The following is a 27649-nucleotide window of genomic DNA, read 5'->3' on the forward strand; positions in this document are numbered from 1 at the left end:
GGAGGAAGTCCCTGTGCTGTCCATACTACCCCTATATCCTTCACATTACACAACATAACACAACACAGGCACCATCCTTCTACTACACACTGCAAGAAGCAGAGACTCCTCCCCGTCTAACTAAGGCGACCTCATCCCGGTGTGTTGTCACATAATTCAGCTCCCCATCACAGAATACACTGCACCGGTGCAGATGGGTGTAACAAGATGTCCGCTTGCCCCCTTCACACTCTATCATTACTGTGCAGGAGTGTGGGGTGTAGCAAGATGGCGGCGACGGAACGTGACTTCCGGAGCATTCTGTGATGGGGAGCAGAATGTGACAACACACCGGGCGACGTCACTGGTCGTGTGACCCGGAAGAAGTTCCTGGAATGACACCATGGCAGCAGAAGGGTCGCTGGAGGCAAGACGGCCGGATGCTTATGTGTTACCTGCTGAGGCCTTGTAACTGATCGGGACACCGGGGATCATACACAGGGAGACGGTACCGGGCACACCATCCGCCGGGGGACAGACTGACAGCTGTAATGTAAGAAGCGCTCAGTGCGCCCTTCCTGCTATCCCCTTGTCATAGTCCAGTATAGTGATCAGTACTTCTATAGTTTAGAATAGTGATCAGTACTGTCATCAGTCCTTCTATAGTCCAGTATAGTGGTCAGTCCTTCTATAGTCCAGTATAGTGATCAGTACTGTCATCAGTCCTTCTATAGTCCAGTATAGTGATCAGTACTGTCATCAGTCCTTCTATAGTCCAATATAGTGATCAGTCCTTCTATAGTCCAGTATAGTGATCAGTGCTTCTATAGTTTAGAATAGTGATCAGTACTGTCATCAGTCCTTCTATAGTCCAATATAGTGATCAGTCCTTCTATAGTCCAATATAGTGATCAGTCCTTCTATAGTCCAGTATAGTGATCAGTGCTTCTATAGTCCAGTATAGTGATCAGTGCTTCTATAGTCCAGTATAGTGATCAGTGCTTCTATAGTTTAGAATAGTGATCAGTACTGTCATTAGTCCTTCTATAGTCCAGTATAGTGATGTGTACTGTCCTCAGTCCTTCTATAGTCCAGTATAGTGATCAGTCCTTCTATAGTCCAGTATAGTGATCAGTATTGTCATTAGTCCTTCTATAGTCCAGTATAGTGATCAGTCTTTCTATAGTCCAGTCTAGTGATTAGTACTGTCATTAGTCCTTCTATAGTCCAGTATAGTGATGTGTACTGTCCTCAGTCCTTCTATAGTCCAGTATAGTGATCAGTCCTTCTATAGTCCAGTATAGTGATGTGTACTGTCCTCAGTCCTTCTATAGTCCAGTATAGTGATCAGTCCTTCTATAGTCCAGTATAGTGATCAGTCCTTCTATAGTCCAGTATAGTGATCAGTCCTTCTATAGTCCAGTATAGTGATCAGTCCTTCTATAGTCCAGTATAGTGATCAGTACTGTCATCGGTCCTTCTATAGTCCAGTATAGTGATCAGTCCTTCTATAGTCCAGTATAGTGATGTGCACTGTCCTCAATCCTTCTATAGTCCAGTATAGTGATCAGTCCTTCTATAGTCCAGTATAGTGATGTGCACTGTCCTCAATCCTTCTATAGTCCAGTATAGTGATCAGTACTGTCATCAGTCCTTCTATAGCCCAGTATAGTGATGTGTACTGTCATCAGTTCTTCTATAGTCCAAAAGTTCATATGATAACTCTTTTTTAATATTATTTATTTTTTGGTGGGAGCGCAACTAATTTTTTATTTATGTATTTTGACTGAAGATTTCAGTTTTTTTTGTTGCAGCACTACCTCATTTTTATAACTTTTTAAAAAATGTTTTACTTTGGTGTAATTTTTGCATTATTATTCATTTCTGAAGGGTTTTCAGCGCAGATTTATTTTTCCTTTACACTAGTGATGTGTACTGTCATCAGTCCTCCTATAGTCCAGTATAGTGATGTGTACTGCCATCAGTCCTCCTACAGTCCACTATAGTGGCCAGTGCTTTGATCAGTTTTTATATAGTCCAGTAGTCAGTGCTTGTAGTGTAATAGTACATAATGCTATTATTTTACAGGAGTTATATAGCGCCAACAGTTTGTGCAGCACTTTACGTTAGGGCAAACAGTCCAGCTTCAATACAGGAGGAATCAGAGGGCCCAGAACTTGCAATCTAAAAGGGAGGGTGAACTGATACAGAAGGTAATAACTGTGTGTGTGGGGGGGGGGGGGGGGTGTTGAAGAAAATAAAAGTGCAGTTTTTGGTAGGTGCCCGAGAGAGTTGTTTTTAGGTGATCGTCTAAAAGTGGATAGAGTAGAAGATAGTTGGACAGATTGGGGTAGAGAGTTCCATAGGAAAGGAGAGGCTCTGGAGAAGTCCTGGAGGCGAGCATGGGAGGGGATGACAAGGGAGCTAGCGAGTGATAGGTATTGGGAGGAACGAAGAGAATGACTAGGTTGGTATTTTGAGACTAGGTTAGTGATGCAGGTGAGAACCAAGTTGTAGATGGCTTTGAAAGTTGTTGTTAGTATTTTGAATTTTATTTGTTGGGTGAGCAGAAGACAGTGGAGGGATTGACAGAGAGGAGTAGCAGACATTGCATGGTTGGTAAGGTGGATGAGTCTGGCAGCAGCTTTCATAATGGAGGGGGGGGGGTTCCTAATGTAAAGGTAAGCCAATGAGGAGGGATCGCTGAGGCGAGAGATGATCGGGGAGTGAATTAGAAACGTTGTGGTGTCACTGGTTAGGAAGGGGCGTACTTTTTGCTCTAATAAATATCCCCAATTAAAAAAAAAAAAATTCTTTATTAATTTAGGTTGATATGTATTCCACATTATTTTTGGTAAAATTTGCAATAAGCATATATTGATTGGTTTGCGCAAAAGTTATTGCTTCTGCAAACTATGGGAAAGATTTATGGCATTTTTTTTTTAGTTTATTCTGGGGATCTGCGATTTTTAGCGGTAATGCGACAGACAGATCGGACACTTTTGACACATTTTTGGGACCATTGAAATTTATACAGCGATCAGTGTAATAAATATGCACTGATTACTGTATAAATGTCACTGGCAGGGAAGGGGTTAACACAATAGGGGGCGATCAAGGGGATAAATGTGTGTTCCCTCGGTGTGTTCTAACTGTATGGGGATATGACTGACTAGGGGAGGAGACCTATCGTTGTTTCTACTTAGCAGGAACAAATTACATGTCTCCTCTCCCCTGACGGGACAAGGGATTTGTGGGGTTTAGCCCGTGCAGGGCTCTCGTGCACACGATCACGCGCGGCTGGCGGCGATCGCCGGCCACAGGCATCGGGCGGCTCTTAAAGGGAACCCCATATGGTGTTTTGCGTAGGGGTGTCATTCTGCCCCCTTGAAAAGACGTGAGGCAGTTGGGTACCGGTTAAACAGAGGCCAAGATGGTCGCTTTCTTGGCTGAAAACAATTGGAGGGTTAACTTCCACTTTAAAAGATATCATAGGAGAGCCTGTGTGTGCGCAGATACCGGGTACTTCCTTATCGTGTGCAAATGTGTTGCAGCGCTCTTGGGATCTGAGCCCTGCGTGCCAGCGGGGAGCAGTAACAAAATCTCGCTGAGGCAAGAAGAGCGAATGTGTTGCTTTGCAGCAAAAAATATGTGCTTCAAGTAAAGAAAAAAAAATCTCCATTGCTAAGTGGGGGAGGAGAAGGCAGCCAAGCACAATTATTACCGTTGGGGTGAAGGTCCTCTTAAGGCCCCTTTCACACTGGGGCGTTATTCGAGCGAAGCCTCATCTGCAATCCCAATGTGAAAGCCAGAGTGCTTTCAGAGCCCTTTCACACTGCCAGCGCCCGAAAACGCTGGTAAAGCACCGCTAAGACCCTAACGTTTTAGGGCATTTTTGCAGTGCCTCAGTGTGAAAGGGCAAGGCGTTTTTACAGCGATTTAAATTTATTTCAATGGAGAGGGGCGTTTTTTAGCGCTAAAACGCTGTAAAAACGCTTCAGTGTTAAAGGGGTCTAAGGCCCCTTTCAGACTGGGGCGGGAGCCGCGGTGGCGGTATAACGCCGCTAAAAATAGCGGCGCTATACCGCCGGGATTGCCGCGGGAATCAGCCGCTAGCGGTGCGGTATTAACCCCTGCTAGCGGCCGATAAAGGGTTAATACCGCCCGCAATGCGCCTCTATAGAGGCGCATTGTGGGCGGTATTGCCGCGGTTTCCCATTGTTTTCAATGGGAAGGAGCGGTGAAGGAGCGGTATACATGCCGCTCCTCTCACCGCTCCAAAGATGCTGCTGACAGGAGATTTTTTTTCTCTCCCGCCAGCGCATCGCCTCAGTGTGAAAGCTCTCAGGCTTTTAAATTGAGTATGCAGTGCAGAAGTTTTTCAGGCGGAATAGCAGCGCTATTTTTAGCGCTGTACCGCCTGAAAAACTCCTCAATGTGAAAGGGGCCTAAGGCCCCTTTCACAGAGGCCCCTTTCTATAGAGGCGCATTGCGGGCGGTATTAACTCTTTATCGGCCGCTAGCGGGGGTTAATACCGCACCGCTAGCGGCTGATACCCGCGGCAATTCCGGCGGTATAGCGCCACTATTTTTAGCGGCGTTATACCGCCACCGCAGCTCCCGCCCCAGTCTGAAAGGGGTCTAAGAGTAAACAGTGAGGCAGGCAAAGCCTGAAATACTGAAAAATAGATTTTATTTTTTCCATACATTTCAAGAAAAAAAAACGTCTGCCGTATTTTTTTTTTTTTTACTGCAGCTCAGTTGTGTTGTGCTGATCTAGCATTTTGTGTTCTTGTGTTGGTGCGATGGCAGTGTAGGGAGTGCTGGGAGGCCATGTTTATGTTTCCAGTCCCACAATCCGAGGACAGTTTGCAGGAAACATAAAATCTGCTACACTGAAGATAATGACAGTAAACAGCGTAAGCCTATACTGGAGATTTCCAGGGCAGGGCGGCCACCTGCGGCACCTTCAAGATTGCATTTTTTCATTTTTGTGCTCCACTGGAATGTATACGACCTGGTTTGTTTGCCACTCGTGAACCCTGGTGATCCAGCAAACCGGACTGCTCACATTTACACCTACGGGAGCTCCATGATTGGTCAGTATTGATCACTGCGCTATATCACAGGGCTTGACAAACTTGCTTTGAATATAGGAGCCGGTGAAAAAAAAAAAGTTGGGAACCAGGTTTTTTTTTTTTTTTAACTTGTAAATCTCATGGGTGGAACATGCAACGTGTTTCTGAAGGCAAACTTATCCTTTAACCACTTGCTTACTGGGCACATATACCCCCTTCCTGGCCAGAGGACTTTTTGTGATTCGGCACTGCATCGCTTTAACATTACAATTGCGCGGTCGTGCAATGTGGCTCCCAAACAAAATTGTCACCTTTTTTTCCCCACAGAGTTTTTTTTTTATGGTATTTAATCACCTCTGCGGTTTTTATTTTTTGCGCTATAAACAAAAATAGAGCGACAATTTTGAAAAAAAAATAATATTTTTTACTTGTTGCTATAATAAATAGCTCAATTTAAAAAAATAATTTTTTTTCCTCAGTCTAGGCCGATACGTATTCTACATATTTTTGGTTAAAAAAAAAAAAAATCGCAATAAGCGACTGGTTTGCGCAAAAGTTATAGCGCCTACAAAATAGGGGACAGATTTAATATATATTTTTTTTTTACTAGAAATGGCGGCGATCTGCGATTTTTATCGGCACTGCGACATTATGGCGGACACATCGGACACTTTTGACACATTTTTGGCACCATTTACATTTATACTGAGCAGGGCCCTCTGATCATTCCTGTATTAAATTGTATTGTAACTATAATGTCTTTTCTGATGTTGTAAAGCGCTGCGTAAACTGTTGGCGCTATATAAATCCTGTATAATAATAATAATACTGCGATCAGTGCTATAAATATGCACTAATTACTGTATAAATGTGACTGGCATTGAAGGGGTTAACACTAGGGGTGAGTGAGGGGTTAAATGTGTACCCTGCCTAGTGTTACGAACTGTGGGGGAAGGGGACTGACTGGGGGAGGTGACCAATCTGTGTCCCTATGTACAAGAGACACAGATCGGTCTCCTCTCTCCCTGACAGGACATGGATCTGTGTGTTTACACAAACGGATCCACGTCCTTGTCTCTGTAACCACCGATCGCGGGTGCCTGGCGGACATCGCGGCCGCCAGGCATGCGCATCGGCATCTCAGTGATGCGGCGTGCACACGCGGGGCCCCGGCGCGTTTGCGTGCCCCCCAGTGGCCAGGAGGAGCGGAGGCCGTAAAAAGACAGCGAGTCAGAGAATTACAACCACCCTGCGGCCGTATAAAGTCGTACGGCCGTCGGGGAAGTGGTTAAGGGCCAGTTCACACCAGACGCAGTTCTGTACAGTTTTGTGTGCATTTGTTTGCACAGTGTTTTCCATGTATTCCAATGGCTCTAGTTTCCGGTGCAGAAACTGAGTGCATGGTGTGAACTAGAGCCATTGGAATACATGGAAAACACTGTGTATTCATTTTGTGAAGAAAAAAAGCACACGGAACTGCTCTAGTCATGAGCTCCATGACCGTGCCCGTTGGACCCGTGGACCTGATCGCCGCCGGTGTCCTGCAATCGGGTCACAGAGCTGAGGAACGGGGAGAGGTGAGTGTAAACAAACCTTCCCCGTTCTTCTCTGTGGCTTGTCACTGATCGTCTGTTCCCTGTTATAGGGAACGACGATCAGTGATATCACACGTCCAGCCACGCCCCCTACAGTAAAAAAAAACACAATGGAACACACTTAACCCTTTTAGCGCCCCCTTGTGGTTAACCCCTTCCATGCTATTTTCACAGTTAGCAGTGCATTTTTATAGCACTTTTCGCTGTGAAAATGACAATGGTCCCAAAAATGTGTCAAAAGTGTCCGATGTGTCCACCATAATGATCGCCACCAATTACTAGTAAAAAAAAATATATATATATATATTAATAAAAATGTCATAAAATGATCCCCTATTTTGTAAACGCTATAACTTTTGCCCAAACCAATCAATAAACACTTATTGCGATTTTTTTTCATTATTTTTTTTATCAAATATGTAGAAGAATACGTATCGGCCTAAACTGAGGAACATTTTTTTAATTTTTTTTGGGGGGGATTTTATTATAGCAAAAAGTAACAAAATATTGCATTTTTTATTTTTTATTTTAATTCTCTCTCTATTTATGTTTTTAGCGCAAAAAATAAAAACCGCAGAGATGATCAAATACCACCAAAAGAAAGCTCTATTTGTGGGGGAAAAAAAGAACACCAATTTTGTTTGGAAGCCACGTCGCACCCAATTGTCAGTTAAAGCGGCGCAGTGCCGAAACGCAAAAAGGGGCCAGGTCCTTTACCTGCATAATCCAGGTCTTAAGTGGTTAAAATCCTTATAATGTACATAGATCACCCAGAGGGGAATGTTATTTTTCTCAGCAAAAGTGGAGTTACTCTTTAACCAGTTAAGACCCGGACCAAAATGCAGGTAAAGGACCTGGCCAGTTTTTGCGATTCGGCACTGCGTCGATTTAACTGACAATTTCGCGGTCGTGCGACGTGGCTCCCAAACAAAATTGGCGTTCTTTTTTTCCTACAAATAGAGCTTTCTTTTGGTGGTATTTAATCACCTCTGTGATTTTTATTTTTTGAGCTATAAACAAAAATAGAGCGACAATTTTGAAAAAAATTCAATATTTTTTCCTTTTTGCTATATGAAATATCCCCCAAAAATATATTAAAAAAAACATTTTTTTCCTCAGTTTAGGCCGATACGTATTCTTCCTATATTTGGTAAAAAAAATCGCAATAAGCGTTTATCAATTTTATTTACGCAAAATTTATAGTGTTTACAAAATAGGGGATAGTTTTATTGCGTTTTTATTAATAATTTTTTTTTTTTTTTACTACCAATGGCGGCAATCAGCGCTTTTTTTTTTGTTTTTGACCGCGACATTATAGCGGACACATCAGACAATTTTGACAAATTTTTGGGACAATTGTCATTTTCACAGCAAAAAATGCTATAAAAATGCATTGATTACTGTGAAAATGACAATTGCAGTTTGGGAGTTAACCACTAGGGGACGCTGAAGGGGTTAAGTGCGACCTCATATGTGTTTCTAATTGTAGGGGGGTGGGGCTGGACGTGTGACGTCACTGATCATGCTTTCCTATATCAGGGAACACACGATCAATGACGGCGCCACAGTGAAGAACGGGGAAGCTGTCTTTACACACAGCTCTCCTCGTTCTTCAGCTCTGGGGACCGATCGCGGGACTCCAGGATCGGGTCCCGCGGTCACGGAGCTTCGGACCGGGTGCGCGCCCGCGACCCACGGCTGGGCACTTAAAGAGGACGTACAGGTACGTGCTTGTGCCCAGCCGTGCCATTCTGCCGACGTATATGTGCAGGAGGCGGTCCTTAAGTGGTTAAACAAAGAAAACTGTGGAAAAGGTGAAAGGTATGAACTAATCTATTTTTTTTTTTTATTGGAAATAATATAATTTATTGTATAATTTCTATATGGTCATTTCTATAGACTGCCATATGTAGTGGGACATAGGCTGTAAAAGGAGGAAGGACAGGGTTATTGGTAGGGTTGTCCCGATACCAGTATCGGTATCGGGACCGATACCGAGTATTTGCGGGAGTACTTGCCCCCCCTCCCCCCGCCGCCGTATATCACAAATCCGCCGCTGCCGCGTTAATCACCGTGCGGCGAACATTACAGGCACATTTAGTTTGAATAGCTGTTTTGCCCGCCGCGCCGTGTATAGACACTCCCCCTTGGACGGATCTGTCCAATCCCGAGCAAGGGGTAGTGTCCTTTACACGGTGTGGCGGGGAAAACAGCTATTCAAACGAAAGCTGCCTGTAATGTTCGCCGCACAGTGATTAACGCGGCGGCGGCATCATCATTAGGTAAGGGGGACATGGCTGCATATATGTAGGAGGACATGGCTGCATATATGTAGGGGGACATGGCTGCATATATGTAGGGGGACATGGCTGCATATATGTAGGGGGACATGGCTGCATATATGTAGGGGGACATGGCTGCATATATGTAGGGGGACATGGCTGCATATATGTAGGGGGACATGGCTGCATATATGTAGGGGGACATGGCTGCATATATGTGGGGGGACATGGCTGCATAAATGTAGGGGGACATGGCTGCATAAATGTAGGGGGACATGGCTGCATAAATGTAGGGGGACATGGCTGCATAAATGTAGGGGGACATGGCTGCATATATGTAGGGGGACATGGCTGCAATATGTGGGGGGGGACATGGCTGCCAATATGTGGGGGGGGACATGGCTGCCAATATGTGGGGGGGGACATGGCTGCCAATATGTGGGGGGGGACATGGCTGCCAATATGTGGGGGGGGACATGGCTGCCAATATGTGGGGGGGGACATGGCTGCCAATATGTGGGGGGGGACATGGCTGCATATATGTGGGGGGGGACATGGCTGCCAATATGTGGGGGGGGACATGGCTGCATATATGTGGGGGGGGACATGGCTGCATATATGTGGGGAGGACATGGCTGCATTTGTGGGAAGGACATGGCTGCATTTGTGGGAAGGACATGGCTGCATTTGGGACACATTTAAAAAAAAGTATCGGTATTCGGTATCGGCGAGTACATAAAAAAGTATCGGTACTTGTACTCAGTCCTAAAACAGTGGTATCGGGACAACCCTAGTTATTGGTTGTACAGAAAGGTGTCCTATATAGTGGTTAAGCCCCATTCTATAAGGTAGAGGGTATTAAGAACAGTTAAATAACTAAAATAAAATAAAAAGCCTTCCTCTATAATTGCATCTGTTAAAAATCCCTTCCTGCTAGTCTAACCACCAAAGCTGCAAGTAATGGTATTTTTCTTAGACTATATGATGGTTTGTGTTTGTTTTGTGTTGCAGATTGGACCTTGAAGGAGCGGAGTGGCCATGGATGACTTCAGTTCTATCAGCCTGTTATCCCTGGCTATGCTGGTGGGATGCTACGTGTCGGGAATAATTCCCCTCGCAGTCAATTTCTCTGAGGTATGGAAAACTGTTTTCTTTCTCCGAGTTGCTTCACTAAATTTCCACCTCATAGTTCAAACAACCTTTAACCCTCCGAGCAGGATGTGAATCCTCGGCCACTTTTGGGCTTATGAAACGATAAATGACTGGCATTGTTTTTGTTGTTTAGCTTCACTTTGCAGGCTGATCCTAGTTATTGTATGGCCTGAAATCGGAGCAGCCAGTGACTTTTAAAAACAATGGAGCTTTGTTAGCTTAAAGTAGTTGTAAAAAAAATAACCTGCAAGACAAAGGCATAATAAAGGCACTAGTGTCCACTAAGAACGGTATCAGCAAGCAAATGAAGAAATAATAATAAAAAAAAAAAAAAGTTTTAAAAATGTGTTTAACCACTTTAGCCCCGGACCATTTTGCTGGTCAATGACCGGGCCACTTTTTGCGATTTGGCACTGCGTCGCTTTAACTGACAATTGCGCGGTCGTGCGACGTGGCTCCCAAACAAAATTGGCGTCCTTTCCCCCCCCCCTCAAATAGAGCTTTCTTTTGGTGGTATTTGATCACCTCTGCGGTTTTATTTTTTTGCGCTATAAACAAAAATAGAGCGACAATTTAAAAAAAAAAAAAAAGTATATTTTTAACTTTTTTGCTATAATAAATATCCCCCAAAAATCTATAAAAAAATTATTTTTTTCCTCAGTTCAAGCCGATACATTATCTTGTACATATTTTACGTAAAAAAAAATCACAATAAGCGTTTGGTTTGCGCAAAAGTTTTAGCGTCTACAAAATAGGGGATAGTTTTTTTATGGCATTTTTATTAAAGTGGGAGTTCACCCGAAAAAAATGTTTTAACATTAGATTGATGCTCATTTTGTCTAGGGGAATCGGGTAGTTTTTTTAAAAACGAAGCAGTACTTACCGTTTTAGAGAGCGATCTCCGCCGCTTCCGGGTATGGTCTTCGGGACTGGGCGTTCCTATTTGATTGACAGGCTTCCGACGGTCGCATCGTGACGCGACAGATGCGACCGTCGGAAGCCTGTCGAAAGACTGTCAATCAAATAGGAACGCCCCGTCCCGCAGCTCATACCCGGAAGCGGCGGAGAAGATCGCTCTCTAAAACAGTAAGTACTGCTTTGATTTTAAAATTTTTATCGGTACTGCGACATTATGGCGGACACTTTGGACACATTTTTGGGACCATTGCCATTTTTATAGCGACCAGTGCTATAAAAATGCATTGATTACTGTAACAATGCCACTGGCAGGGAAGGGGTTAACACTAGGGTTTTTATGTTCCCTGGGTGTGTTCTAACTGAAGGCGGGGGGGTGGACTGACTAGGAGAAATGACAAATCGCTGTTCATACATTGTATGAACAGACGAACAGTCATTTCTCCCCCTGACAGGACTGGGAGCTGTGTGTTTACACCAGGGATCCTCAAACTACGGCCCTCCAGCTGTTGCGGAACTACACATCCCATGAGGCATTGCAAAACTCTGAAATTCACAGACATGACTAGGCATGATGGGAATTGTAGTTCCTGAACGGTTCTCGCTCTGTAACAAACGATCGCGGGTGCCCGGCGGTGATCGCGCCGCCGGGCGCGAGCAGGGAGCATGCGCCCCTAGTGGCTGAAATGCGAAATCACGTAATATTACGTGATTTTGCGCAGCCGACCTGCCGCCTGGTCGGCAAGCGGTTAAAAACCAAAGAAACTGCTCTATCCTCAATGTTTCGGTTTTTGGAACGGTTAGGGTACGTTCACACGGGTCATTTAGGACGGTGCGAATTGTAGCGGCAGGAATCGGAGTGGCTAAATGTTCCGGCCAGCCTGCCTTCGCTATATGACAAGTCACCGGCAGCCGTGGCTATTTGCAACTATAAGCACAGCCATCGATTTCCTGCGGTGATCACTGCTGGACGCACTATGGGCCAGATTCTCAGTCGTATCTCTGAGTCCGGCCGGTCGTATCTATGCGCCTGATTCTTAGAATCAGTTACGCATAGATATCTATTAGATCCGACAGGCGTAAGTCTCTTACGCCGTCGGATCGTAACTGCATATTTACGCTGGCCGCTAGGGGCGTCGAAATATGTAAATCAGATAGATACGCAAATTCACGAACGTACGCCCGGCCGACGCAGTACAGTTACGCTGTTTACGTTGGGCTTTTCCCGGCGTATAGTTACCCCTGCTATATGGTGGTGTAAGTGCGGCGTACCAATGTTAATTATGGCCGTCGTTCCCGCGTCAAAATTTGAAAAAGTTACGTCGTTTGCGTAAGTTGACCGTGAATGGGACTGGACGTCATTTACGTTCACGTCGAAACCAATGACGTCCTTGCGGCGTACTTTGGAGCAATGCACACTGGGAAATTCCACGGACGGCGCATGCGCCGTTCGGGGAAAAACGTCAATCACGTCGGGTCAAGCCTGATTTACATAACACACGCCCACCTCTTCACAATTTGAATTAGGCGTGCTTACGCCGGCCTATTTACGCTACGCCGCCTCAACTTTTTTTTTGAGAATACGGCACTTGCCTGTAAAAGTTGCGGAGGCGTAACGTAAATAAGATACGTTACGCCCGCACAAAGTTGCGCCATTCTACGTGAATCTACCCCTATGTATGTGTGTGTGTGTGTGTGTGTGTGTGTGTGTGTGTCCCCAGTAGTGATCACCGCAGGTTATTGCTGGCTATGCAGACAACAGCAAATGGCTGCGACCGCCAGCGACCTGTCATAGTGAACGTCGGCTGATGGCCGCACCTAGCCGCTCAGAGCCGCAGCAGGAATCTGATTCCTGCCACTACAATTTGCATCGGTATGAAAGTAGCCTTACTAAATCTATTTAGTAACAACTGACCTTTGGCCATCAAAATAATAAATTTTGCTTCTTCCTGGCTACCAACTCGGAAAATATAATTGTTATTAATAAACCTCAATATATTTCACAGCTTCCTAATTATCTTCACCACCTCTGGCTGTTCCTAGATACAAATATCATTATATAAAATGTAGTGACAATTATTCCAGCAAGTACTGGGCAAGGAAACTGCTGCAGAAACAAACTGGCTTGAAATTGGAGTGATACTGACTATTGTAGATAAGGGTGTGACTAATTTGTTTAGATTGTGCAGAAAATGGGAAATGTAAATGTCTAGACTTCAAGATCTTGGCGCGTGTTCTGACTATCCCATTGTACAGATCTGCAAGTGATTTGTGTATTTAGTTTGTTCTGTGAATGGCAGCCAATGAACCATTGCGTTATGGGCTGTATTTTCTTCTAGAGATTTATACCTTTTTACAGTGCATGAAATACTAACTAATTTTATAGAATAATAGGCTTTAATCCATCTACTTCCGACACGTAAAGATTCTGCATCATAGGTATTTGATTGTGATAAAACAGGAGTCTAGGATTTAGCGCTGTCTGATTCAGCAGAATTTGCTGACTTTACACCAAGACAATTTAATAGGTCAGACAGACGCAGGGAATAGTTTATTGGACTCCACAGCCGGCTCTGATATTTATTTTAAGCCGATGATTTTGCAGTTCTAAGCTGCAGTATATGTACATAAATCATAGTGGACTTTAGTAATACTGGACACTTGTATTCGCAATATAAAATAAATATATCGATGTAAGGGAGGAAAAAGGCTCTGATGTTTGTAACTGCAGTAAACCATGCTACAGACGGGGACTCCTAGGACCAGCCCCAGAAGGTTTGTCCAGCATTTCTATTCAACAAGGCAGTACCCAAACCTAAATGGCTTTGTACAGCAAGTCCATAGCATAAAAAAAAAAACAGTTGCTTGTCTTGGAACGACTGTATTTATCGCCCTATTACGCGCTCCGGCGTATAGCGCGCACCCCTAATGTAGCCCTGAAATTCCTGGAAAAAAAATGTTTTATACTTACAGTTTTGGTGTCTTGCAAGGGCATCCATCGGCGGCCTTGTCCGGTCCGGCGTCCTTCTGCGGCCATCGTGGTGTCCTCCCGCACTGTCTCCGAGTCGAATCCCCACTTCCCGCGCTGTGTTTGAACCACTCCGCCGACATATACCGAGCGCAGTACACTCGGGTATACTCGGACAGGCTCGGCTCCTCTCGCGTAAAGGACGTACAGGACGCACAGGACGTGACCGCGAGCGGAGCCGAGCCTGCCCGAGTATACCCTAGTGTACTGCGCTTGGTATATGTCGGCGCAGTGGTTCAAACACAGTGCGGAAAGCGAGTATCGGTGTATATCGCGCACCCACAATTTTGCCCTAAATTTTAAGGGCAAAAAAGTGCGCGGTATATGCCGATAAATACGGTAACTGAACTCCTGCCCAGAGCTTCTGACTAACAGGATGCCCCCTAATGGTTCCCCCTCCCCCTTAAAACATATGTAACTTTTTAGTGTTCTGTCAGTTGTCAGCCTTTTCACCCAGCAGCAGGCTCCCATATCAAATGAGACCTAAACATTAGTCAGTTTGCATGTATAAATGCTTGTGCACAGCTGAAACAACTATTATGGTCCATGCAACCTGGCCTAAAAAATCGTTGCTTTTACAGGAGTTTTGTGTTTTGCCTGTAGAAGCAGCTCAATGTTATCCTTTGTGTCCGTGCACATTATTTTAACCACTTGAGGACCAGTGACGTACCTGTTGCTGGACTTCAAGTGGTTCTAGTGGAATGATGCCTGCAGCTCAAGGCATCATCCTTGTATTGTTTTTTTTTTTTTTTTTAGAGCCTATGGTCAGCTTTCTTATCAAAGCTATCCTAGTGACTAGCCACTGGATTGGAAGGGGACTCCCCTCCTGCCTCCCGCAGCTTTCTCAGGCTCTACCGTCCCACTGGGAGACCTGAGCGACCAGCCGACACTTCTGCCAGCTGACCATAGAGGCAATTTAGAGACCCGATCACCTCTATGGTAGAGGACAGTGTTTCTTAACTCCAGTCCTCAAGGCGCCCCAACAGGTCATGTTTTCAGGATTTCCCCCAGATGAAATGGCTGTGGTAATTACTAAGGGAGTGAAACTAATCAAATGACCTGTGCAAAATAATGGCAAGCCTGAAAACATGACCTGTTGGGGCGCCTTGAGGAATGGAGTTGAGGAACACTGGTATAGGAAACCAAAAGAAAAAGCACCCCTCCTGCAGAAGGGAATTCATCTGATCACACTGATCTCGGGAGATGTGTGCGGCAGCTGTGCTATCTCTTCCTATTTCTGCAGAGTGTCTTGAATCTGGACCAACCTTTCCCCAGCCTGCACCAGGGATGGACTGGCCATCGGGAGGACCGGGAGATTCCCGGTGGGCTGATCCATCAGTGGGCCGATTTTCAGTCACAGCTCCGAGTCTCTGCACTCTGCTGACCGCTGCTTATCAGTACTGTAGAGGGCTTGCTGAGCCGCAGCTTGTGCGGGCTATTTTCGTTCCTGCACGCTGCTACAAGCTACACTTTTTACTGCAGAGAGAGCCGAGTCAGCCGACATCTCTCCCCGCAGTCCCCGGCTGCCTGGCCCTGATACACACACATTGCAGACTGCAGAGTGCAGTGGAGAGAACTGAGCCCGCCCCCTCCTTCTCCTGCTCTGTGATATTTCCTGTGTGCACAGAGGAGGAGGAGGCTCACCATGCTGCCGAGTCAAAGCTGCTCGTCTGAAAATGCCTGAACAACTGCAAAGTAAGTTTTCCAGAGGTGGGGAGAACAAGCCTACAGTTCACTTTGAGTGATTTGGGGGGAGAGGATATGTTTTAGGGGGCACTTTAGGACTTGTGCTGCAAGGGGGCTTGTATATGAAATCCACCCCCCCTTAGCACATATCCTCTCCTTCCCCCCTCAAATCAAAAAGATACTGTCTGCCACAGAGGGGGTGGACCTTGGCACCTCACAAGTGATGTGCACAAATGCTCCAGGTGCCCAAACTAATGCCCCCCTTCCAGCCAAGTTAGTGCAGCAAAGTGAAAAACACAGGAACACGTTGTGCGATCTGTGCAATGCACACGTCACCTGGGTGCAATTTCAGCCCAATTATGTCCGCACACTCTCTGACCCTCTCCTGTAGTATGTTTTGCAGTCTCTGACCCTTGCCTGTAGTATGTTTTGCAGTCTCTGACCCTCGCCTGTAGTACGTTTTGCAGTCTCTGACCCTCGCCTGTAGTACGTTTTGCAGTCTCTGACCCTTGCCTGTAGTATGTTTTGCAGTCTCTGACCCTCTCCTGTACTGTTTCTGCAGTCTCTGACCCTCGCCTGTAGTACGTTTTGCAGTCTCTGACCCTCTCCTGTACTGTGTCTGCAGTCTCTGACCCTTGCCTGTAGTACGTTTTGCAGTCTCTGACCCTCTCCTGTAGTATTTCTGCAATAAAGGAGGGCACAAGCATGAATTAATTTATGTACTGCCACTGCTGGTCATGGTCACTGATGAAATAATGTTTTTTGTGCGTGTTTGCAAAATTAAAGTGGGCCGGTCTGGATGAAGTCCAGGGCCAAATCTTTGTCCCAGTCCAACCCTGGCCTGCACCATCACTAGTCGGCAACATCCAATTCATCAGACCTTGTTAACCTGAGCAGGGGTCACGAAGCATTTATCATGGGTCACAAAACACTTCCGTAGTTATGTTTAAAAAAGGAACAAATATGTTCATTATTGGGGTTTACCTACCCTTCAAAGTGGTAATAAGAGAATTTTGCCCTGGGATTATACTGACCAGTCATTTTCAGCCTGGTTCACTTAGGCTTCAGCTTCTATAAAAAAAACAGTGTGTACAGCAAGCTTTTTCAAAGATTTAGTAAAGCTTTTGGCAAACTCCAGTCTGCTTTGTTGAAGCCTTTATGAAAATTCAGTTCCAGTTTTAGAATGTTAAACAGAATTTAATGGGAATGCAGACTGTCACTTTAAACAAGCTGCTTAGCAGGCTTACAAGCTTCAAGTAGCACTAAAGCCTGCTAGCAGCTGGCAGTGACAGACAGCACTTAAGATTTTTGTTTTGCCCTTCCCAAACTGAAGCTGAATAGTACTTGAAGGGGTTCAACAAAAGCTTGCTGTCCACACTACTTGTGTGCAAGCTTACCCTAAAGGGAAAGTTCCACTTTATGCCTCCCCCCTTCTTTATTGGAGGGGGGGGGGAGTTGGTACCTGGTTTTGACAGGTACCCGCTCCCACTTCTGGTCGGATCGCTGCGGCGATCCACCGGAAGGTCTCCTCCCTCCCCACTCCCGCAAACCTCTGGGACACGTAATAAGTCCCAGAAGGCTGTGGGGACATTTCACAAAACTCGGCTTGCGCATGGAGCAGCCAGCTGTGACGCCACAAGTAATCGCAGCCGGCTGCCCACTGTAAACATGTCGGCGCTAGGGAACCCGAAGAAACGGTTCAGGTGATCATGGTGCTGACCACTGGACTGTTAAGTGTCCGTATTAAAAGTCAACAGCTTCAGTATTTGTAGCTGCTGACTTTTAAACTTTTCAGCGAAGAACCTTTTTAACCATTTCAGCCCCGGAAGGATTTGCCCCCTCAATGGCCAGCCTTTTTTTGTGCGATACGGCACTGCCTTGCTTTAACTGACAATTGTGTGGTCATGTGTAGTTGTACCCACAAATTGAGCTTTCTTTTGGTGGTATTTGATCACCTCTGCGGTTTTTATCTTTTGCACTATAAAAAAAAAAATAATAAAAAATTGCTATAATAAATATCCCACTTAAACACAGAGCCCCACGTCCTGTCATGGAGAGAGGAGGCCGATGCTGTGTCCTTTGTAAATGGGGACACAGCATCGGTCACCTTCCCCAGTCAGTCCCCTTCCCCCACAGTAAGAATCACACCCAGGGAATACATTTAACCCCTTCCTCACGCCCTAGTGTTAACCCGTTCCCTGCCACTCACATTTATACAGTAATCGGTGCATTTTTATAGCACTGATCACTGTATAAATGTGAATTGTGTCAAAAGTGTCCGATATGTCCGCCGCAATATCGCAGGTCTGACAAAAAAATCGCAGATCGCCGCCATTGCTAGTAAAAAATAAAAAATAAAAATCATAAATCTATTCCCTATTTTGTAGGCGCTATAACTTTTGTGCAAACCAATCAATATACGCTTATTTTTATTTTTATTTATTTTTTTGAGATCTGTAAAAGAATACGTATCGGCCTAAACTGAGGAAAAAAATATTTTTTAAAACATTGGGATATTATTATAACAAAGTAAAAAATATTGTGTTTTTTTTTGTTTATAGTGCAAAAAAATAAATTGCAGAGATGATCAAATACAATCAAAAGAAATCTCTATTTGTGGGGAAAAAAATTATGAAAATATAATTTGCGCTGAAAGCTGTAAATTGGTCTGGGCACGAAGGGGGTTTAAGTGTCCAGTAATGAAGTGGTTAAACTGCAGATGTTGTGTCTTCCAAAAGCTTCATTTTATAACGTTCTGTTTACTAAATATTTTAACAGTTAATTTCATCTCCATCTTTGCCATGTGCCCATGCAGGAACGTTTAAAGTTGGTGACGGTGCTGGGCGCAGGTCTGCTCTGTGGAACGGCATTGGCGGTGATTATCCCAGAAGGTGTCCATGCGCTCTATGAAGAAGCACTAGAAGGTAAGTGTGCGATTTCACATCATTTCCCATGGATTGTCCTTTCGAACCACGTTTTAAGGTGTAGAGTCCTCCAAATCAAGTGCCTCCATTTGGGGTGGAATGTCGCAGGGTTCTCCAAGTCTTTCCTTCTGTCTGGGGCCCCTGCTGAATCCAAGCTACTATTTATTATCCATTCATTGTAAAGAGTACCCTATTGGGTATAGGACATAGAGGTTTTGTGTCATTCAAAATGTATTTTTTTTTCCTGAAACTTCCCTCTTAGGGGGAGGTTCACCCTAAAACAATTATATACCATTACATCCAGCATACTTCCGACATCTACAGTAAGCTGTTTTTTTTTTTTTTCCGTATATACCGTTTTATTGTTATTTTCCCCCTGGCTTCCGGGTTCTGGCTCCCGCAGGATTGGGCGTTCCTATTCAGAGGTTAGATGATTGACGTCTGATGAAAAACTTCCCCTGGCGCATAAGGCGCGTCACAAGTTTTCCGTAAGTAACCAAACTATATGGTGCCTGCGCAGTCAGCTCTACACGGCGGGCGCGGGCGCCGTATAGAGCCGACTCGCAGGTCGGCTACTTATGGAAAACTGGTGACGCGCCTTATGCGCCAGGGGAAGTTTTTCACCAGACGTCAATCATCTAACCTCTGGATAGGTACGCCCACTCCCGTGGGAGCCAGAACCCGGAAGCCGGGGGGAAAATAACAATAAAACGGTATATACGGAAAAAAAAAAAAAACAGCTTACTGTAGATGTCGGAAGTATGCTGGATGTAATGGTATATAATTGTTTTAGGGTGAACCTCCCCCTAAGAGGGAAGTTTCAGGAAAAAAAAATACATTTTGAATGAAGATCGTTGAAGCAAAATAAGGGTCAGTGCCCATCAATGCCTAGCTGCAGCCTCGCCATTGCCCATCAATGCCTATCTGCAGCCTCACAATTGCCCATTATTGCAGCTTGATCAATGCCCACATGCAGCCTGATCAATGCCCATCTCACCTTAGATTACTGCTGGGGACAGGGAGGGGGGCGGGATGAGCGCCGTCAGATTACATACAGCGAGAAACTCCTGTTTACTTGGTGGCTTCTTTAATGCAAAGTCCCACCTCCTGGACCGGCTTCCATGATAGTCCAATTCCGGCCCAGGAGACGGGACTTCCTATATCGGAGGCCCCTGAGTAAAAAGGATATTCTCGCTGTATGTAATATGACGGCACCCGCCCGTTCTCTCTGAGGCAGCCAAATTGCAGTATCGGCATATAACACGCACTCACTATTTGCAACAGATTTGCAGGGTGAAAAAGTGAGTGTTATACGCCAATAAATACTTTACATTTACAATGCAAATGTCCAAAAGTGTTTTTTGATCGGAATTCAGTAAGGTGCAAATATTGGGTAGACGTCTCGCTTTCAAGGTAAAGACTGTCTATACACAAATCCCTTTTTTGTTTTTTTGTTTTTCCATTAGTGAGCAGGCTGATCAAAAAAAAAGCCTGAATGGGTACCCCCATCCACACAAGTAAGGCAGACGGAGGAATCCTCCCTGCCGTGTTATTGTATTCCGACTCCTCTTACATAATGAACATGCAGATTGGACCTTTTATATTCTGCCTTTTCCAGCTCAATATAAACGTGGCCTTACGTCTGTATATACTGTATATCTCTGGATCTACTGATTGTTTTGACATTCTATTTTCATTCAAAGTTATAATTGATTAGGTTTGCGACAAGTTTACTTTAAGACTATAGAAACCTTTATAGTGCTACATAAATAGGTCCTCAGGAAAGTAGCGAAACATTCTCATTGGTTCTAGGACTAGGACATTTTTGGTATTGGTTTTATTCAATTATTTATTACAGGTACTTTATATAGCCATGAATTTACGCAGGGCTTTACAAATATATATTGTACATTCACATCGGTCCTTGCCCTCAAGAAGCTTACAATCCTAAGGTCCCTAACTCACATTCATTCATACATACACAGACTAGGACCAATTTAGACAGGAGCCAATTAACCTACCAGCATGTCTGGGTGTGGGAGGAAACTGGAGTACCCGGAGGAAACTTGCACAGGGAGAACATGCAAACTTCAGGCAGGTAGTGCCCTGGCTGAGATTTGAACTGGCAACCCTAGTGCTGCTAGGTGGAAGTGCTGACCACTCAGCCACTGTAATTTATTCCAATGTGAACTCCTGCTCTACCAGTGAATATATGTGTGTAAATCAATAAATAAATACAATTTAGATTACCGTATTTATCTGGGTATAGCGCGCACCCCAAGTCTAGAAGAGAAATTTCAGGGAAAAAAAATAATTACTTACAGTTTGAATGCCCGCGCTGTCATTCAAACAATCCCGGGATTGAGTGCCGGTTTCAATTGCCCAATCAGGTTGATCCGTCCTCCCGCTTCTCCCACGCTGTCTCCGAGCGCCGCCGCCGACATATACCGAGCGCAGTACACTCGGCCACGCTCGGCTCCTCTCGCATAAAGGCTAGGAGGCGGCACAGGGCGTGACCGCGAGCGGACCCGAGTGTACTGCGCTTGGTATATGTCGGCGGCGGCGCTCAGAGACAGCGCGGATCGGCGTATAACGCGCACCCACGATAGTCCCCTGATTTTAAGGGGGAAAAAGTGTGCGTTATACGCCGATTAAATACGATAAATAAATTAAATATATTATAACACTGCTGCAAACACAAAGTGTGTTCCCACAATAAATAGACAATATAATAGAGGGTGCTGCGCTGCTAACTGACTTGTGCAATAAGTTAAGAAATAAACAAACCTATCATTAATATCAATATGCAATCTGGATAAACGGCATAAATCACTAGTGTGTTGGTTCATCAATAATGTAATACAATCTTGCTATTTAAAACATGGGCATTTGTAAACATAGTGCTTATGAAGTCCCACACTCTTGGTACATTTAGGTGCTTTAATTTAACCACTTCAGCCCTGGACCATATTGCTGCCCAAAGACCAGAGCACTTTTTGCGATTTGGCACTGCGTCGCTTTAACTGACAATTGCGCGGTCGTGCGACGTGGCTCCCAAACTAAATTTGCGTCCTTTTTTTCCCCCCACAAATAGAGCGTTCTTTTGGTGGCATTTGATGACCTCATGCGGTTTTTAGTTTTGTGCTATAAACAAAAATAGAGCGACAATTTTGAAAAAAAATTATATTTTTTGCTGTAATAAATATCCCCCAAAAATGTATAAAAAAATATTTTTTTTTCCTCAGTTTAGACCGATTACGTATTCTTCTACATATTTTCCGTTTAAAAAAAAAACGTTAAAAACACCACAATGAGTAAGGCTGTGTTCACACTGTTGCGAATTGGATGAGGGTGTTTCCGCGTCCAATTTGCATGTCAGGAGATTGTGACCGGCTCTCTATGGAGCTGCTCCACACATAAAATGCAGAATTGAATGCCCGTTACTGCAATAGATGTATATACAGTGCACAGGTGTGGAAACTACTCTACAAGAAGAAGAGATTTACATAATTGACGCGGCACGATGGCTAAGAGGACAATAAAATAGTGAAAAGGTGCTGCGCTGCTAACCGACTTGTGCAATCAAGGGTACTCTGATGAAGCCACGTGTTCATGACGTAACGCTTAGGGAGTGACCGAGTCATCCATTTTCGCATGTGAGGAGATTGTGACCGGCTCTCTATAGAGCCGCTTCACACATCGCCGATGCGAATTTCCCCAGGAGCCTTGTGTGTCTTCTGGTCCATTTCAGGTCTAAATTCAGCCCACAATTTGAGCTGAAATTGGACCTGAAATGGTGAATGGGGCCGCACCGGACCCCTGTTGTGAGCCACTGCATTCTCTAGTGTTAACCTAGCTAGAGGTCGACCGATATATCGGCAGGCCGATATTTGGCCGATTTTCATCCAAATTAGGCCGATATTTTACATGGCCGCTAGCGGTGCCACAGATCCGGAGCTAGGCCGAAGCCGCGGCCATCTTGGTACACCCAGCGTGGCGGCCCTCCTCTCTGTTTAAGCCCACAGAGGAGGAGGGGCCCGGGGTCGTGGGACAGACACACCGCTCTCTGGTGTCTGTAGCAGGGGGGGTGTCTATACTGGAGGGAGAGTACTGACTCTGTACTGAGGAGGGTGACACCATTTTTTTTTTTTTTGTGCCAGTTAGTGCCACTTGCCATCCAGTGCCATCTGCCAGTGGCAATACCAGTGCCACCATCCAGTGCCAATTAGTGCCACCTTCCATCCAGTGCCATCTGCCAGTGCCAGCATCCAGTGAGATCCAGTGCCACCTACCAGTGCCAACTAAAGCCATCAGTGCCACCTGCCAATGCCAACCAGTGCTAACTAGTGCCACCTGCCAGTACCAATTAGTGGCACTTGCCAGTGTCACCTGTTAGTGCCACTTGCCAGTGTCACCTGTTAGTGCCACCTGCCATCTGCCAATCAGTGCCACCTGCCAGTGCCATCTGCCAATCAGTGCCAATAAGTGCCACCTGCCAATCAGTGCCATTTGCTAGTACCATCTTTCAGTGCCATCCAGTGCAACCTGCCAGTGCCAATAAGCGCCTTCTGCTAGTGCCATCTTCCAGTGCCAATTAGTGCCATCCAGTGCCACCAAAAAAAATAAAAATATTGGCCGAGAAAATCGGCATCATATATCGGCCATCGGCCGCCCAGATTTCTAAATATCGGCATCGGCCAGAGAAAAACCCATATCGGTCGACCTCTAAACCTAGCCTTAAGGGAACTGGGACAAGTGCCCTCCTACGTCACTTCCGGTCCACGATTGCCTCCGTCACTCCCTAAGCGTTACGTCACGAACACGTGGCTTCATCAGAGGACACTTGATTACACTATTGAGTAGTTTCCACACATGTGCACTGTATATACTCCTATTGCAGTAACTTGCGTTCAATTCTGCATGTTAAGGTGCTGTTTATTTGCATTACTGTGCATTTTCTTTCATACTTAATGGCACCCCAATGCGCATAAATAGTATAAACAAATGCAAAACTCAATCTAGAGAGTGTAATCTGCCTGATCTGCTTCCGTTTTTTATAAGAACAGCGCTGGTTTTCTGCTACTAATAGATGTAATGTAGCTGTTAGAATCAAACAGAGGTTCTCTGATGTCTTTAGGCTACAATATGCATGTAAACCTGTTGAGGCAATGTATTGTATTGATTGTAGTAAGACCTTTTAGCTTTGCCCACCATTAGCCGTGTATATTGGCACCTTTTTAAAGAATGAATTTTCATGATTTTCTTCTTCTTTAGCAAAGCATCATGAAATTGGAGAAATCCAGAAAGTGAAGGAAACGGAGACTGGAGCGGAGGTCTTGGAGGCCCATGTCCATGATCACTCTAACTTGCATGCTTACATTGGAGTCTCATTGGTACTTGGCTTTGTATTTATGCTGCTGGTGGATCAGATTGGCAGCTCTCACATGCACTCTACAGAAGGTATGCATTATAGGATGGGGACGACCACAAACTACAGTTTTATTTCTAGATATTAAAATGACTTGTTATTATTCTTTAGATCCAGAGGCAGCAAGAGCAGCCAGTTCCAAAATCACCACAACTCTGGGCCTAGTGGTGCATGCTGCAGGTGAGTGGCACTTCCATGGCACTAGTTACATTTAATAGGAAAACTTGCACAGTTTTGTGGCCCATTAATAAAATATATTTTCCTCTGAATTCTAGCTGATGGCGTTGCTCTTGGAGCTGCAGCTTCTACTTCTCAGACCAGTGTTCAGCTGATCGTGTTTGTCGCCATCATGTTGCACAAGGTACAAGCTTTATAATGTTCTTAATTAGTTGTGTCTTGTTTGAGAGTCATGTAAACTCAAATCGCAACTACATGAAAAGTAGTCGCTAGACGTAAGCTTAGATGTCTGACAAGCCTCCAGTGTGCTGTCCTTACTCATACATATCTATATGGCAGTGCACAAAACCAAGCCGTGTTTAGAAAGAAGCCTTCTGTGTTTACAAGGACCGCTATCCTCTCTGCGGCTCTCACAGGTCCCCGTTTGCCCTGCACTCACAGGTGGGGACACGGGAGGTGCATGTGCGGTGTGGCATGGGGCATCACGTGGTAAGCTGCACTGTGATCCCCACCCGTGTCTGGGTGCACTGATGCCAACCAATGATCTCCCCGTGAAAGAGAGGTGGCACCTCCTACACTGCTGGGGAGGTACTAGAGACGGGCCGGGTAGGTGAGATGCAAGATTTGGGGGAGGTGAATAATGTTTGTGGAAGGAAGGAGATGCATGCAGAGGTGGCGGATGGGGGAAAGTGGTTTAGATGTCAGAACCAAGGATGGGAGAATGTCAGATGTGGACAGCCTGTCAAAGGGGGGCTAAACTGCCCACGCCTGGACCCTGCGCGATCTGTGCGCAGCCCACCCGGGACCCTGCATCTTAAAAAATAATGCAGGTAAAGTCTTCCAATGTGTCATTAACTCCATACGCCGTCGTAACTCAGAATCTAAGCCGTCGTACATTTAAGTGTATTCTCAAATTTGAGATACACTTAAATGTAGCTAAGATACAACAGCCTGCGCCGTCGTATCTTAGCTGTCTAGTTCCGCCGGCCGCTAGGGGCGTGAACGCTGATTTACGCCTAGAATGCGTTGTTTGTGTTTGTTTACGTTGTGTGTGTAAGTCGTCCGTGAATGGGGCTGGATGTAATTTACGTTCACGTCGAAACCATTAAGTCCTTGCGGCGTACTTTGGAGCAATGCACACTGGGATATGTCCACGGACGGCGCATGCGCCGTTAGTTAAAAACGTCAATCACGTCGGGTCATGGTTTATTTACATAAAACATGCCCACCTCTTCACAATCTGAATTAGGAGCGCTTACGCCGGCCCATTTACGCTACGCCGCCGTAACTTAGGAGGCAAGTGCTTTGTGAATACAGCACTTGCCTCTCTGACTTACGGCGGCGTAGTGTAAATACGATTGCTACGCTGGCTCAAAAATACGCCGCCCTACCTGAATCCAGCTAACAGACTGTCTTTTCTGAAGGAATCTGGAGTTCAGCTGTAAGTATTAAGCAATGTATTGCTATGTTTCTTTGCAGGCTCCAGCAGCATTCGGCTTAGTTTCGTTCCTCATGCACGCAGGACTGGAGCGTAACCGCATCCGGAAGCATTTACTTGTATTTGCTCTTGCAGCCCCTGTCCTTTCAATGCTGACATATCTGGGATTGAGCAAGGTAATTCAAATAATATTTACAAATGTTTCTATTGATTCCTGTGGTTGGTGGTTATTCGGTGTGTGTCAGGACGTGACATCTTAGAACTGTATTACTCTCTTTTGTGGATCTAATATTTTTTCTTTATTTTTGTCTTCTCTCACAGAGCAGCAAAGAGGCCTTGTCGGAGGTCAATGCCACTGGTGTTGCAATGCTTTTCTCTGCTGGGACATTCCTCTATGTAGCCACAGTCCACGTACTTCCCGAAGTAGGCGGAATGGGACACAGCCACAAACCAGACTCGGGCGCTGCTAAAGGACTGACCCGTATAGAGGTGCTGGCCTTGGTCATCGGATGTTTAATACCTCTCATTTTATCTGTTGGACATCAGCACTGAAACACCGGAGAATTTCCAAATCTGTTTTGAAAAGCAATTCACACTGGACAGGTCCAGGGACATTGTAGTGGGGCTCCTGATTTCTCTTATACTTAGCATTTGTGTAGTCGGAAGTGACTTTAATAGAACTGGATTATGCCGCTGGGGTGATTTTAATTGTCTTACAATTCAGTGACTTCACCCAGACTTTCAACCTGTACATAAATGTGTTTTTTAATCATTGTTTTCGCTGGCTATGTGTAAAATGCCACCCGTTCAATTAATGAATGACCGCGGTGACTTTGGGGAAATGGTATAATGTTTGTCTGTCGCCTCCTATTTTTTTTTTTTCTGTTCTTTAGAGTACTGTGATGCCTATTTGTGACCACACAGTTACACTCTCCTGTTGTCTGCTAGGGGATTCCTGAAGTTGCAAAGCAGTTATGTTGGTGGCCAGATAAAGAAAAGCTTTATAAAACCCCATGCCAGTAGTTTTTAGGGTACAATCATTGGCGCTTACTAGATTTATATCCACATGTGTACAACCGGACATGAGATATATGGCCTCAATCTATAACTAACCATAACAAGCCACAGGTTTTTACTTTTACAACTTTAAATCGCAACTACGCATGTGCAAGAATGTGCAAATTCAATCCAATTTTATAAATATTCAGGCTTACTTGTGAAGGATTTATATATACCCTCGTCTTTTTAAGCTTGTGTTAGGGGGTAAAGCTCATCTGTAATCGGACTGATGCTGTCCTGCGTAATTACCTGGCCTAACATTCTTTTTTTTTTTTTTTTCTTGTATCTGAGTGTTTAGGATGTGAGAGCAGCAAGTAAAAAGGATAAAAACGCATTAAAAACCTCATGCATACACACATGGAGAAAGGCACATGGAGCGCTGGGACTGTGCTGTGAACAAGCTCCTTCTCTCTCTGATGTGACAAGCTAATTTGCTAAATAAAATGAAGCTATGTAAGCTGAACAAAAAAAATTCAAAATCTAACAAGAAAAAAAAAAAAAAAGACTAGCGGAACTTAAAGTGGAGTTCCACCCAGCGGAATGGGGTGCGCTGCTTTCTGGGAACTGTGTGTGTTCTCAGAGAGCAGCCGCCCATTTACATGCATGCGCAGTAGGAAATGGGCAGTGAAGTCGTAAGGCTTTACTGCCTGTTTCCCCTAGTGTGAATGGCGGCGGGGGACCTGCATCGATCGTGGGATCGGCATCGGGGGGGGGCCATCAGCGCGGGCAAGTAGGACAAGGTAAGTGTCCTTATTAAAAGTCAGCAGCTACACTGTTAGTAGCTGCTGCCTTTAAAAAATAAATAAAAAATTTGCGGGTGGAATCCCGCTTTAAGATAAAGTGCTCAGATCCCTAACGGAAAAATATGGCCAAAGCGGTTTTAGCCCTTCTCCTATAGAACACATGAG

General features: G+C 45.0%; 1 protein-coding gene across 1 annotated transcript; it reads left to right on the forward strand.

The window, feature by feature from the left end:
- Positions 1-351: 351 nt before the first annotated feature.
- On the forward strand, positions 352-27230 carry SLC39A9 (solute carrier family 39 member 9). Its single transcript, XM_040332114.1, has 8 exons — positions 352-532; positions 9946-10068; positions 18531-18639; positions 23914-24099; positions 24179-24247; positions 24343-24428; positions 25724-25858; positions 26004-27230. Exons 2-8 carry the CDS (start codon positions 9973-9975, stop codon positions 26232-26234), a joined length of 912 nt encoding a protein of 303 aa, XP_040188048.1. The 5' UTR covers positions 352-532; positions 9946-9972; the 3' UTR covers positions 26235-27230.
- Positions 27231-27649: the final 419 nt, after the last annotated feature.

The sequence above is a fragment of the Rana temporaria genome, chromosome 13 (assembly GCF_905171775.1).
Source record: "Rana temporaria chromosome 13, aRanTem1.1, whole genome shotgun sequence".
In the NCBI taxonomy this organism is placed as follows: Eukaryota; Metazoa; Chordata; class Amphibia; order Anura; family Ranidae; genus Rana; species Rana temporaria.